The sequence below is a fragment of the Lagenorhynchus albirostris genome, chromosome 8 (genome assembly GCF_949774975.1).
Source record: "Lagenorhynchus albirostris chromosome 8, mLagAlb1.1, whole genome shotgun sequence".
Taxonomy (NCBI): Eukaryota; Metazoa; Chordata; class Mammalia; order Artiodactyla; family Delphinidae; genus Lagenorhynchus; species Lagenorhynchus albirostris.
This window is the reverse complement of record NC_083102.1, coordinates 76,190,642-76,203,675: the sequence shown is the minus strand read 5'-3', so window position 1 is coordinate 76,203,675 and position 13,034 is coordinate 76,190,642. Positions and strand designations below refer to the sequence as shown.

At 42.2% G+C, this 13,034-nt stretch overlaps 1 protein-coding gene across 1 annotated transcript in view; it reads right to left on the bottom strand.

The window, feature by feature from the left end:
- ELAPOR2 (endosome-lysosome associated apoptosis and autophagy regulator family member 2) overlaps positions 1–13,034 on the bottom strand; it is a 289,621-nt gene that overhangs the window by 80,424 nt on the left and 196,163 nt on the right. Inside the window, exon 2 of the mRNA XM_060157190.1 lies at positions 8,571–8,691. Within this exon, the coding sequence (XP_060013173.1) occupies positions 8,571–8,691 (121 nt within the window). The remainder of the gene's footprint in view (positions 1–8,570; positions 8,692–13,034) is intronic.

The window sequence follows — 13,034 nt, the reverse complement described above, 5'->3', positions numbered from 1 at the left end:
AAACTATTACATTTAGAATGGATAAACAACAAGGGCCTAATGTAGAGCACGGGGAACTATATTCAGTATCCTGTGGTAAACCATAATGGAGAAGAATATTTTAAAAATTCACACATATTATACACATATTATATACACGTGTAACTGAGCCGCTTTGCTGTAGAGCAGAGATTGGCACGACGCTGTACATCAGCTCTACTTCAATAAAACTTTTTAAAAAGAAAAACAGGCCATTTCCTGCTGATGTTCTTATTCACTGAAGGCAATTTTCCCCTTGGCTGAAGGGAATCTTTCTTCTGTTTCATTGAGATTTTATTTGTCGTAAGTGTGTTTTTCTTGTCAAAATCCACAAGGCAGCAATGCAGGCTGATTGTGAGTCCATCACCTGTCTGCCATGTTCGCGATAAGGTTGGAGGAGAGTAACAGAAGGTAACACTTTGCAAATTCTAACAGCAGCAGACACTGCAGTGTTCCTATGAGGAGTATATATTCATGATCACTGAGGAGCTATATTGGTCTACTCCACTCTAATTCACAGGTGATGGAATATGAGGCATGACGTGATCATAGAATGAATAAATTATGATATGTAATAACACTTAAACCTATCAGGATGACCAAAAGGGACTTTCGAGATCACCTGGTACAAACCCTCCCAATATGGATGCCAAGTTTCCTCATCTGTGTGACCTAGGGCATCTTAGTTCAAGTTTTCTACAGTCACCACAGGCAGACTCACTATCTATGAGTCTCATGACTCTTATGACTCTCTACCTAGTAAACAGACTCCCTGCAGTACCATGGAGCCAAAAGATTTTATTATAGCTAAGCTAAGAAAAATCCACTGTTTGTATCTGAAGTAAAGAAGAACAGAATTCAAAAAACATACCTCTGCCCCAGAAGTCAAAAGACGTGAGTTCTAGTTCCAGCAGGGCTGCCTGGCCACATGGGGAGTGAACACATGAGCTGCTGTGCAAAGTCTGAAGTGGCACAGTTAAATGATCAGAACCGAATTCTTTAAGCCTGATGCTACCAATAACCACCTTTAACTTTCCATTAAGACTTGGAGATGAAGATGGGGGCCACAGAGATGTTTGTAAGTTCAGATTTGGGAAATTCTTTGACAGAGAAGGGAGAAAAAATAATTTTCACCTCTCATTTTACAAAAATGAAAGGGAGACAGGAGACATACAAAGCAGTACATTAATACAAACCACTCTGGCCAGTGTTCTCTAATTCACTATTCTCTGAAAAGAATATTCAGTCAGAGGACTGCCTCTCCATCTGTGAAAATGAATTCTCACGTCTAACGTTCTTTCCAGAGAATGGGTCCTCACAGAACCCTAACAGCTAGGATGGTATGACAGTCACTGCGCTTTGCAGAGAAGACAGATCAGCCAGAATACCTGCCCTCCCTCCTGCCCACCCCCCAAAAAACATCACCAACTCCTGGTGTTACATAGAAAATTGATCCATGTAACACCACAGCTATAATCCCCATTAAATTAGTGGAGCCTAGATTAAAACTTCCCATCTGTTTTTACAAGCAAAAGCTAACTAAGGTAGATTCCATCTTTAAAAAAAAACCCCACAAGTGTGTTTTATTGTGGCTTCTTGACTTCGGTGTTTGATGGGGAAGAAGACAAATTCCAGTTCTTCGAGCACAGGAGGACACAAGGTTTATGGGGAAAAAAAATCTAACAGCGAAGGTCAGGGGAGGGAAAATGTTGAGAGTACTTGATGAGGTCACCAAAGGGGGCAGAGCAATGCATCTGTGAAATCAGGTTTCTCAACTTCCAATTATGACCCAACACTTTGATTCTTATCTTCCTGAACTTTTCCTCTTCCTTAGAAAGTGTCGGTCACCCCGTACCTCCTGATAGTTTCTCTGCCCTTGATTTTGCCGGTTTGAGGGCTGAGTTCTCTCATCTCCTCATAAAACACTTTTTTCAAAGAAGTTCCCTCGACCATAGCTCCCATCAAACACAACTGATGGAAAGCCTGCTTCTGATCTGTTATCGTAACAATCTCGTGCGTTGCTGCCTTTCACCCACCACTCGCGTGTTGCTGAGTGGATTTAACTCCAACCCTCTTCCTGCCTGGAATCTGATGCATCAACATCCCAAACTAAGCCTATTGAGGACAAAATGTTTCTGTCCTTTCATACGTAGAATAAAGTTTTACTAATCTGATTAGATCTCCGTGTCTCACCTGTGGAAATGAAACACCAAAGGCAGTCTCTAATGTGATGGCACCAGGGTTATTCAATCAACAAACATCCCAGTGTTCGAAGCTGCCTTAGGATCCAGGAGAGGATGACAGCTCCTCTCCTCTTGGGAAGAATGAAACAGGACTCTATTCTAAATTAAGAATTTCTGTAGTTGAAAAAATACCGATATTTGTCTAATACATGTCAGATAATGAACGCATACTATATGTATGTTTTCTAGACATGTCTACAGTTTTCTAGACACAGAAAAAGAAAAACTAAACGCTAAGCAACTCATTGTATTTGAGGCTATAACTACAAATGTGCCTTACATTCAGAACGTTATTCCCTTACCTTTCATAAAAATACACAATTAAGAATAAAATCTACAAGCAGGTCAGTAATCAATTAAAATAAACCCCCAAGCAATATATCGGAGCCTTTAGATGCCATCTTTTAAAAACTCCACTTACCTATAGGAGATTTGCATCATATTTCTATCAAGAGGTAAATGTAAGGTGACCACAATGCCTCAAGAAGGGGCCTAACAACTTGCTCAACGAACACTGTAGTCCTGTCCAAAGAGGCGCGACACCATAGGGGTTAAGAACACGGACCCAGGAGGCAGACTGCTCGGTTTCAAATCCCGGTTCTGCCTTTGACCTACCTGTGGGAGGTATCCCAGTGCCTCCTTCACAAGGTCGTTGGGATGACTGGGTTTGACTGAATACCTGTAAAGCATTTACAGCCGTGCCTGACATACAGCAAGTAAAGATTGGCTATTATACATTTTATTGTTATTTTCACTGTTATATTATTATATAATTATGACTCCAGGCACTATAGATTATATTTATCATTCCATTTAAGGCCCTCAAACACCTGCGAAGAGCCGTCTCCAGGTTAAAGTCCATGGTGTAACACATCGAGCCTAGGAGATTTGTCAGAATCTCTGTCCCTGCTTACATTCTCCGAGTGCCATCCACACAGACCTCCCATAGCCCCCAGGAAAACCCAGTGCTGCCTCTAAGCTGCACCTCTGCCCGCGTTTCCTCTGCCTCAAATGCCACTCTGCTTCATCGAGTGCGTGAACACCTTCCTTCAGGGTTCGCCTCAGAGATCCTCAGAAAATTAACACGTAACGGCCCGTAAAGTATGGCATTTAATCCCTGTCTCAACTCGCAGTCAGGGCGCAGTTCTTCACGTCCACCTGCCAGGGGTCAGATAACTTTCCAAGGTGATTCAGTCTGCATTTCAAACTCACACCTGCTTCACTGTGAGGTCCTCTTGACTCCTCCCTCCCCGGCAAGATCACCTTAGGTATTTGTATCTATCTTGCACTTTGCCCCTATACTCGAAATAATTTATTACCCACGGGCTCCGTTACTAGAATAAAAAGTCCTGGAAAAAACAGGAATCTCTTGTTCATTTATTTTTGGATCCCTATCATCAAGAATTTAGGAAATACGGGCTTCCCTGGTGGCGCAGTAGTTGAGAGTCTGCCTGCCGACGCAGGGGACACGGGTTCGTGCCCCGGTCCGGGAAGATCCCACGTGCCGCGGAGCGGCTGGGCCTGTGAGCCATGGCCACTGAGCCTGCGCGTCCGGAGCCTGTGCTCCGCAACGGGAGAAGCCACGACAGTGAGAGGCCTGCATACCGCAAAAAAAAAAAAAAAAAAGAATTTAAGAAATACTCAACAAATGTTTAGTGAACGAATTAAAATTCAATAAATACCTGTGGACTAAATATTTTGCTCAAAACATACAAGTCTGTTGCAGAGCTGGGGTTTCATCTGAGGTGTGTATCACACCTGACCACGAACTGTGGGAGGCCTGGGACTGGACACCCATGCGGTAATGCTCCCACTGAGACTTACAGAGCAAAGAAATTGTATGAAATTAGTTAAATCATAGCACAAGTAACAACGTATAAAAATTGACTAAATTAGCCTGCCATGTGTATTTAAATCTGTGTTCCTCCAAAAACGTTATATGCAGAAATTAGCAAAAGGGTGCAACTACACATTGGATAAAAGAGTTCTATAATCAAATATACTTGGGAAACTCTGGGTGAAACAGAATGCAGTTAACACACAGTAAATATTCTAGACATAATTACCATGTTTCTCAGAGGCTTTATTATGAACATGTGGACTGCATCCCTCCATCAAGGGGATTCAGCATTCACCATTTTTTAAAAGTATTGGTATTTCACGACAAAAAACCTCAACACGCTTTTTTTGTTTACATGAAATACTTCTTGGGATGAGTATTCCACAGAACAGACTTCCAGCATGATACATCATCACCATTCAATATCAATGTACTCGATTTGCCCAGATGCACTGGCTGCCGTAACAATAACAACGCTACACAACTGAAACAGATTAGGTATTGAATCCTGCGGAAGAGCCTACATTTCAAAGAGCTATGATCCCCCCAAAACTGGATTTTTAAACATCCCACCCAGGAAGCTAAAGCCAACTCTCTTTCCATGAGAATCCTTCCTCTCTTTCAACTCCAAACTAGAATCAAAAGATGTTGACTCAAACTGTCACCTCTGCTTACTCCTTCAGGCCCATGAAATGTAGGTTATGACAAGAGGTCAGAGAGACACAATGGAAAAAGGAAAACAATTGTAGTCAAGGGTTTTCCTTCTAATCTGTATACAGCATTTCTTAATCTAAGAACCAAATCTTAATCTTCTTAATCTTAAGAACCAAATATTAGTTTATATAAATACTAAAGTACAAGATTAAACAATGCCCACAATACTATAACTTGATGCTAACATACCAAATGGGATTACAAATATCTTAAATAGTCATCCCCAGTTAGAAAATGATGTGTTAAGGTTGCAGTCATGGGCCGAGAAATACGGGAAGGAGTAAGCGATAGAAGATACGCACTCCCCAAAGGAAGAGATAACTTATGTTTATTTCCCTTCGGTGCTCTAGACTTCTCTGAAAATATGTAAGGCAATAGGTAAAGGAATTCTCTCCTCACTCCTAGTAGCCAGGCTTTTATTTCTAAGGTTTGGTTTGAAACAACAAGTCCCTTTTCCCCTGTGTGGTTGGTGACAGAAGAGACAAGAGAGAGAAGAAGGAGAGAGAGAAGGTACCCCATCCAGGCAACCATTCCAAAATGACTATTGTTTTTGACAATCTAAGAAAGTCAAGAGGACACCCAGAGAGTCAAGGGAAGATTTTTTAAACTCTCATGCAAGAGGGAAGTGACGCAGCAGTGGAGAAGGGATGGAGTCAGAACAGGGGTTATATCCCCTCATTCTGGGAGGAGGCAATGAGTGCTGTGTGTTCAGGAATGACATGCTATCTGCAAGCTGTGCCTGAGTGATGCCCACAGACACGAGACTCAGCACCAGGGCTTGGAAGAAGCAGCAAAGTTCCCTGGAGCTAAGCCTGGAGCCAGCAGAGAGAAGGAGCGAGATGAAGTCATTTCAGTGGCCCACGGCAGCACTGCTTAAGACACTGAGGTTTCCAGAGCAGGGGGACAGCAGGACAATGAGACGCTGTGTCAGTTAATAACCAGAGTGCTCTCCATCCCACTTCCTGAGGGTAGCAAGCCTCAAGCTCACACACAGTCCAGGGATTCGCCACAGCAAAAACTGATACCTGACTTCTCATTAACTTCACTTAGAGCCTGGTAGCCAGATTTTACAAGATTTTTAAAGAAATAAAGATATAATATAGTTTGCCCATCAATTCTATTTAAAAAAATGCACAGGTGCTACATAAACATTCTCATAATCCCTTTCCTAAGGAAAGGCCTCCTCTACTGCTTCTTTCTGAGGAAGGGGGAAAGATCTAGCTAATTACATTTTGAAGACTCTACAGGAATTTCCACCGAGGACACATTCTGGGTTTTGCTTCACTGAGAGACACTAGGATCTGGGGAAATTACGTCTCACGCAACCATCGCCCTAAATATTTTTCACTTACTTGAAGCTGCCGCATTCCGCGTTTTTCTTTTCTTTTATGTGGCCCAACTGCTGGGCCACACCATCCCCACCCCAACGGGGTCCTGGAAGCTCCTCCAGGCTGTCGTCTTCAAGTGGTAATCTAACTCAGTGGGTAAGAGACAGGCTCTGGAATCAAACATGTCTGTACTTGAACCCCAGATCTGCCATGTCCTGGCTATATGACCCGACCTGCAGTAACTTATTTCACCACTTTAAGTCTGAGTTTTCTGATCAGTAAAGTGGAAATACTAAGACTAGCTATCTGAGACGGTTGTTGTGAGGATACAACAGAAAATGATGCAAAGCTCCAAGCACGATGTTTAGCATGTAATCTGTATATGAGAAATGGTAGCTATTACTAGCAGTAGAAAATCTAAGCCACTGAAGGAATATTCACTTATTACCATAACTGCCTTCAGCAGTGAGTTTCAAAATAACTTGCGTTTACCATACAAAAAAAAGTCACAATCAGAGGCCAGACTAATAACTTCCAGAGCTGATATAAGTATACGACACAAAAGTACGTGTAAGTTCAGATTTCAGACAAACTACCAAGACAAAAAATGCCCCAGCCATCACATAAGTAGTATCATTTCTGGGTATCATTTTTAAAGTAAGTACTGTCATCATTTAAAGTGATAAACAACTAATAGTGAGTTTACTAGACCAAGTTCTTAGAGCAGTTCAAGCTGGCATGTCAAATTCATAACATTATCTGTGGAAGATCATAGTAAATAATGAGCAAAAACATCCCTGGCAACATTCAAATAGAAATAATTTGTATTGAAGCATCAGTTCTGAAACAGATTTTTAAACCCTTGGCCGATAAATTTAATCACTAGTGTCCTGGTAAGTGTTGAACAACCAGCTCTCAAGAGGCACCTGATTTGTAGTGTTTGCCAATTCCCATGGTGTAAATACTCCACCATGGCCCATTTCAAAGGAACAATGAGTTCTCAAAAGCCAGTGCCAGCCAACAGCAGCACACCACTTAGATACAGGGTAGTATTCAAAATGGTTACACACTCCACCTCAATAGGGCTGTTTACAAGGAACCAAGGAATAAGCCCACAAGTAAAAGGTAAATATAGATAAATGATATACGGATTTTCTAGGAGGGTGACAGAAGCAATTTTGCAATGAGCTAATTCCACAGGCAATACTCAGGCTGCTTCCCTTTTAACTGCAATCCTCCCTCACTGAGAGCTGGTCCTCTTTCTGCACAGGTGGTCACATATACCCCAGCCTTGGATCATCTTCATATCCACTGACCCCACTATCCTCTTAAGATTCTTGCTAGACCCAAGTCTTTCTCTGGTTACCTGGGTTCTTAGGTTCTCTCTGTATTCATTTAATATCATTCACCAAGAAATGATGGCTTTCTTCCTTGATTTTCCTCCTAAGACTTGCCGTCTTCCCGTCGTCTCTCTTATCAGTAAACCCACACCTATGCGAAAACTCCTCCAGCCGGTAACAGAGATAGTTTCTCTATGAAGAGGAAGGAATTAGCTTCCCGTTTAATTAATTTGCTTATCTGCTCTTTCATTTGGGAACAAAAGAACTCAGTTTTTAGGAATACCATTTGGAAGGCTGTAGGAAAACCAAAATAATCTCTCTGTCTTATTCCAGCTTTGAACTCTAGGACACCCCAAGATGACTTCACTGCAGGAACCTGTGACTCACCAAATTCAAGGATTTTAAAAAGTAGACTTTATAAATGAAAATAAATTTCATGACATATTTCTGTTAATTCAAAATGTTGCACTTCAAACTTGCTTAACTGCTAAAAGCTGTTGAATGTGAGAGTCATCAATTCTCTACTCTCTCTGTACGTTACACTATAAAGTCAAATTATACTATTTCTATGGCAAGAAAAAGAAAAAAAAGAAATCCAATGCCGGATGAAAGCGTGTGTATGTGTGCTGGTGATGAAAGCACAGCAATGTGACTGTACTTAATGCCACTGAACTGTACACTTAAAAACGATTAAGATGCTACATTTTATGTAACGTGTTTAACAATATTACACGCACCAAACGTTACTACGTGTATCAAAAATGTTTGAAAAGTCTCTTAAAATGTAAAGAAGAAAAGAAATCTATTAAATAGAAATTCTGCCACTCTGCCCTTTGGAATTTCAAGTAAGACAGTACACCAGATTTTTTTAAACAAATAAATAAAAATAACACCCTTTAATATTGCCTGTGTCCCGTTACAGACCAGTAAGGGCGCTGAGTGTTGAGAAAGGATGCTTTTGCTCTGCTGGATCAATGTTCTTTTTCTCAAAGGTCTTTTATATATGCACTACAAGGAACTTCTCGGGCTCGTATGAAGGGCTTATGGTTTAATCAGGAAAACAAGTGGTCAAAAAGTCAAAACGTACTGCATTCTTTGCCTCTCACTGGGTCAGGCAGGCCAGAGCAGTCCACTGCAGAATTCGGAATGGCAACTCTCCATCTGGAACCACTGCTATCACATTCTGTATATTCAAAGTGGTAATCTTCCTGCAAATAATCACAAACACAAGCCTTTGTTAGAGCCAATTTTAATGGGACAACTGCGCTTTCTCAATCATCCCCAAACCTGCCTGGAAGCCTGGCTGCAAACTGTTCTCTCTGCTTGATCCTTATTCTTCCCCCACTCCATCCACACCAAGCAGTACTTTGATCAAAAATGTATCATGCCAGGCACTGAGTAGGCGCTGAGGATCTGACAAGGGCCACGACAGTCAGGCGCTCACGGGGTCACCAGCGAACTGTACTCTCACCCACCCCAAAAGGCAACAGCACACAGTCCCTATTTTTTGCAGGCTTCTTAAGCTCTAAATAATTGATAGATATGAATACAAAAGCAAAATAACCCTAGGAAATTGAAGGCTGTCACTGTCCCAAATTTTTCAAAGAAAGAAATAGGAGAACTGTTCCCATTGACCTAATTTCTCACTCTGTTTAAAATTTAACAGAAAGTAGAATGATTGATCATCCAAATACTAACTAAAAGACTACCGGTTTTTAAAGCAGCTCTCCCAGGCTCAATCTCCCCCACCACAGCAAGCTGCCTTCAATCACAGACTGTAACGCAGACCATTTACTACAATCGCCAAATAAGACCAACGCACTTGTCTCTGGCCTCTATCTTCACTTGACCTCCCCTGCTCAGAGCACATTACACCCGTGAGATGCTTGAGCTGAGAGGAACGAGGACAAAATGTCATTAGACGTTTCAAGAATGAGAGAAGTTATAAATCTACTCCAAAATATTTCAGTTCAGTATCTTAGAAGTTGCTAGTCTGCTTAATCTACTCTGCCTCCTTTACTGTATCAATGACAGGAGTGAATGGAAATATTGCCACATAAGCATCAGGAAACCAGGTGGGGAAGTTTGTGTGTATATATGTTATATGTGTGTGTGTATGTGATGTGTGTGTGTGTGTGTGTGTGTGTGTGTGTATACATGGAAAGAATACCAGTTAAAAGGCTGGTTCTGGGGCTTCCCTGGTGGCGCAGTGGTTGAGAGTCTGCCTGCCGATGCAGGGGACACGGGTTCGTGACCCCGTCCGGGAGGATCCCACGTGCCGTGGAGCGGCTGGGCCCGTGAGCCATGGCCGCTGAGCCTGCGCGTCCGGAGCCTGTGCTCCGCAACGGGAGAGGCCACAACAGTGAGAGGCCCGTGTACCGAAAAAAAAAAAAAAAAAAAAAAGGTTGGTTCTGGAATCAGGTCTGAGTTTGAACTGACATCTCATTCCTCCACATACAATCAATGTGCTATACTGGACAAGCCACTTCGCCTCTCAAAGCAACCATGTTTTTCATTGGTAAAATTACAATAATAGTATTTCCTATCTTGTATGGCTCTTGTGGCAGTTAACTGAGATAATGTCTGTAAAATGTTAGGCATGTTAAGCTACACTGGGTTAGCACTTATTAGTGGTAGAATGATTATCCTTCTTAAGGGCAATGTGGGTACAGAGGATGATATAGAGGAAGGAGCTAGCGGTAACAGGATAAGGCGCAAACAACCTGAGTCTCTGTTTCCCCTGCTTCAACTTCTGCACACACTCATGATAAATGAGAAGGGACTGAGAGTTAGAGAAGGTGTAATTACCGGGCTGGAAGCAAAGGCCTTATGCTGCATTAGGACTCTCCCCAGAATTAAGATTCAGTGTATACTTCAGGCAATCATCTCTGAAGAGTATTTTGTTCTCTCAATTTTTTTTTTTTTACAAAGTTTGGTAACAGACGATTTAAGATTAAGTTATTTGACAAGAGTCTAGATTTCAAATATGTTTTACTGCCAACTGAGGGCAAACCTACATATGTAAAAAAAAAATCAATAAAATCTGCCAAATGGGAAAGGCTTTCCAGAGGGAAAGATGGGAGGAAGGAGGGGGAAAAGGGAGGAAGGGAAGTAAGAAAAGAGGAGAGGGAGGGAGGGAGGAAAACATAACAAAGGTCACTAAATTTGACAACATACAAATGTTAAACACTGTACACCAAAAGTCATCATAAGCAAAAGTAAAAGGTAAACAACAAAACAAACTGGTGAAGAAACACACAGCAAAGGTTAACTAACTTAAGAATGCTGGGTTTCCGAGTTCTGGAAGTGAAGGGTGGTGATGGCTGTACAACAATATGAATGTACTCAGTGCCACTGAACGGGACACTTAAAATGATTAAGATGCTAAATTTGATGTTGTGTATATTTCACCACAATTTTAAAAATTAAAAATGTGAAATAAAAAGAATACTGGGTTTCTAAAGATCGGTAAGGAGAAGGACAAATAACTATTGGAAGAATGGTCAAAGAACACAAGCAATTCATTAAAGAACAATACAAATGGCCAAGAAGAATATAAAAAAAAGTTGAACCTTGCCAAAGAAATACAAATAATGATTTTCATCAAGTTGCCATGACATTTAAAATATATTTTTTTTAAAACTCCCTGAGGTAACAGTGCAGTAAAATGAGCACTTGTGTGCTTCCAATGAGAGGATAAAGTGTGCAGGCTTTCTGGAGAGAAACAGTCAATATGTACCCAGATCTTGAACTTGTTCAAAAACTGGAACCCCAAATTCGACTTCTAGCATCTAATCTAAGGGAGAAAAATGTTTCATGGGTTCAGTGATTTATGGCCCAAATTGCTCATGATGACTTTGCTATAGGTTGAGGGAGCATAATTAATAGTTGAGCATTATTTTCCACATGTATTTATATCATTAAATACTCATAATAATTCATGTGGATTAGGAAAAACAGGTAATATGATTCCCATTGTTCAAATGATACTCAGAATGGATAAGCGATTTACTCAGAGATACCCAGGTAGTAAGCAGCATAGCTGAGAGCAGAAGTCAAGCCTTTTGTTTACTGACCAGTGTCTTCAGTTTATACAACACCATTGTGCTTAAAGTAGGTTACTGTTTTAAAAGAGAAGGAGTGCTCAAAGTTTTAAATATAAAATCCTGACGGTTACAGAAGTCTAACAGTAAATCATAAGGATATTTCACGTTCAAACAGAATACGAGAGTGCACAGGTAAGCGGAAACCATTTGATTCCCCTCTTTCTGTATTAGTTTTCTATGGATGCTGCAATGAATTACCACACACGTAGCCACTTAAGACAACAGAAATTCATCCTTTCACCGTGCCGGAGGCAAAAAGTTCAAAATCTTTATCACTGGGCCAAAATCAAGACGTCAACCAAGCTGCGCTCCCTCCAGGAGCTCTGGGGAGAATCCACTCCATGCCTCTTCCAGTTTCTGGTGGCTGCTACCATTCTCTGCCTCTGTGGTCACACTGCCTTCTTTCTCCTCCCGCTTGTGATTGTATTTAGGACCCATCCAGAAAACCCCCCACCTCAAGATTCTTCTTCACATCTTCAAAGCCTTTTTTTGGTCATACTCACGGGTTCCAGGGATTAAGACACAGGTATCTTTTGCAGGGGGTCGGGGGTGGGATAGTATTTGGCCTACCACGATCTCCTAGTGCAGAAGAGCCTAGGCCAGGCATGCAGTTGCACGATGGTTTTCTTGTTCCTCTTGTTCCCAGTTATCTGCTTCAAGAAGACTTTCCTGTGCTTCCCTGGTGGCGCAGTGGTTGAGAGTCCACCTGCCGATGCAGGGGACACGGGTTCGTGTCCCGGTCCGGGAAGATCCCACATGCCGCGGAGCGGCTGGGCCCGTGAGCCATGGCCGCTGAGCCTGCGCGTCCGGAGCCTGTGCTCCGCAACGGGAGAGGCCACAACAGTGAGAGGCCCGCGTACCGCAAAAAAAAAAAAAAAGAAGACTTCCCTATTTCCATATCCCACTGAGATCCTGGTCCCCGTATGTAAAATTCAGGTGATTTGTTATCATCCTTGCAAAATAATGATGCTGAGAATTCTGGCATGAATTTCAAATGAAGAAAGGCCTCTGAATAAAATAGGTAAGCTCAAGAAAACTCTCCGCCACCACTGCCTCTGTGTTGTTCAGGCTGCCAGTTATGAGATGACAACAGCAATAAGTACATGGAAAAAGAATGTTGTGTTCTCTGGCTGCAGTGGTAGATGTCATATGACAATTAATTTTCCTATGGTTCTTTATTCTACCTGCCTCCTCTAGAATACCCTTGAAATCTTTTTTTTTTTTTTTTTTGCGGTACGCGGGCCTCTCACTGTTGTGGCCTCTCCCTTTGCGGAGCACAGGCTCCGGACGCGCAGGCTCAGCGGCCATGGCTCACGGGCCCAGCCGCCCCGCGCCACGTGGGATCCTCCCAGACCGGGGCACGAACCCGCGTCCCCTGCATCGGCAGGCGGACTCTCAACCACTGCGCCACCAGGGAAGCCCCCCTTGAAATCTAAAGAGCCACA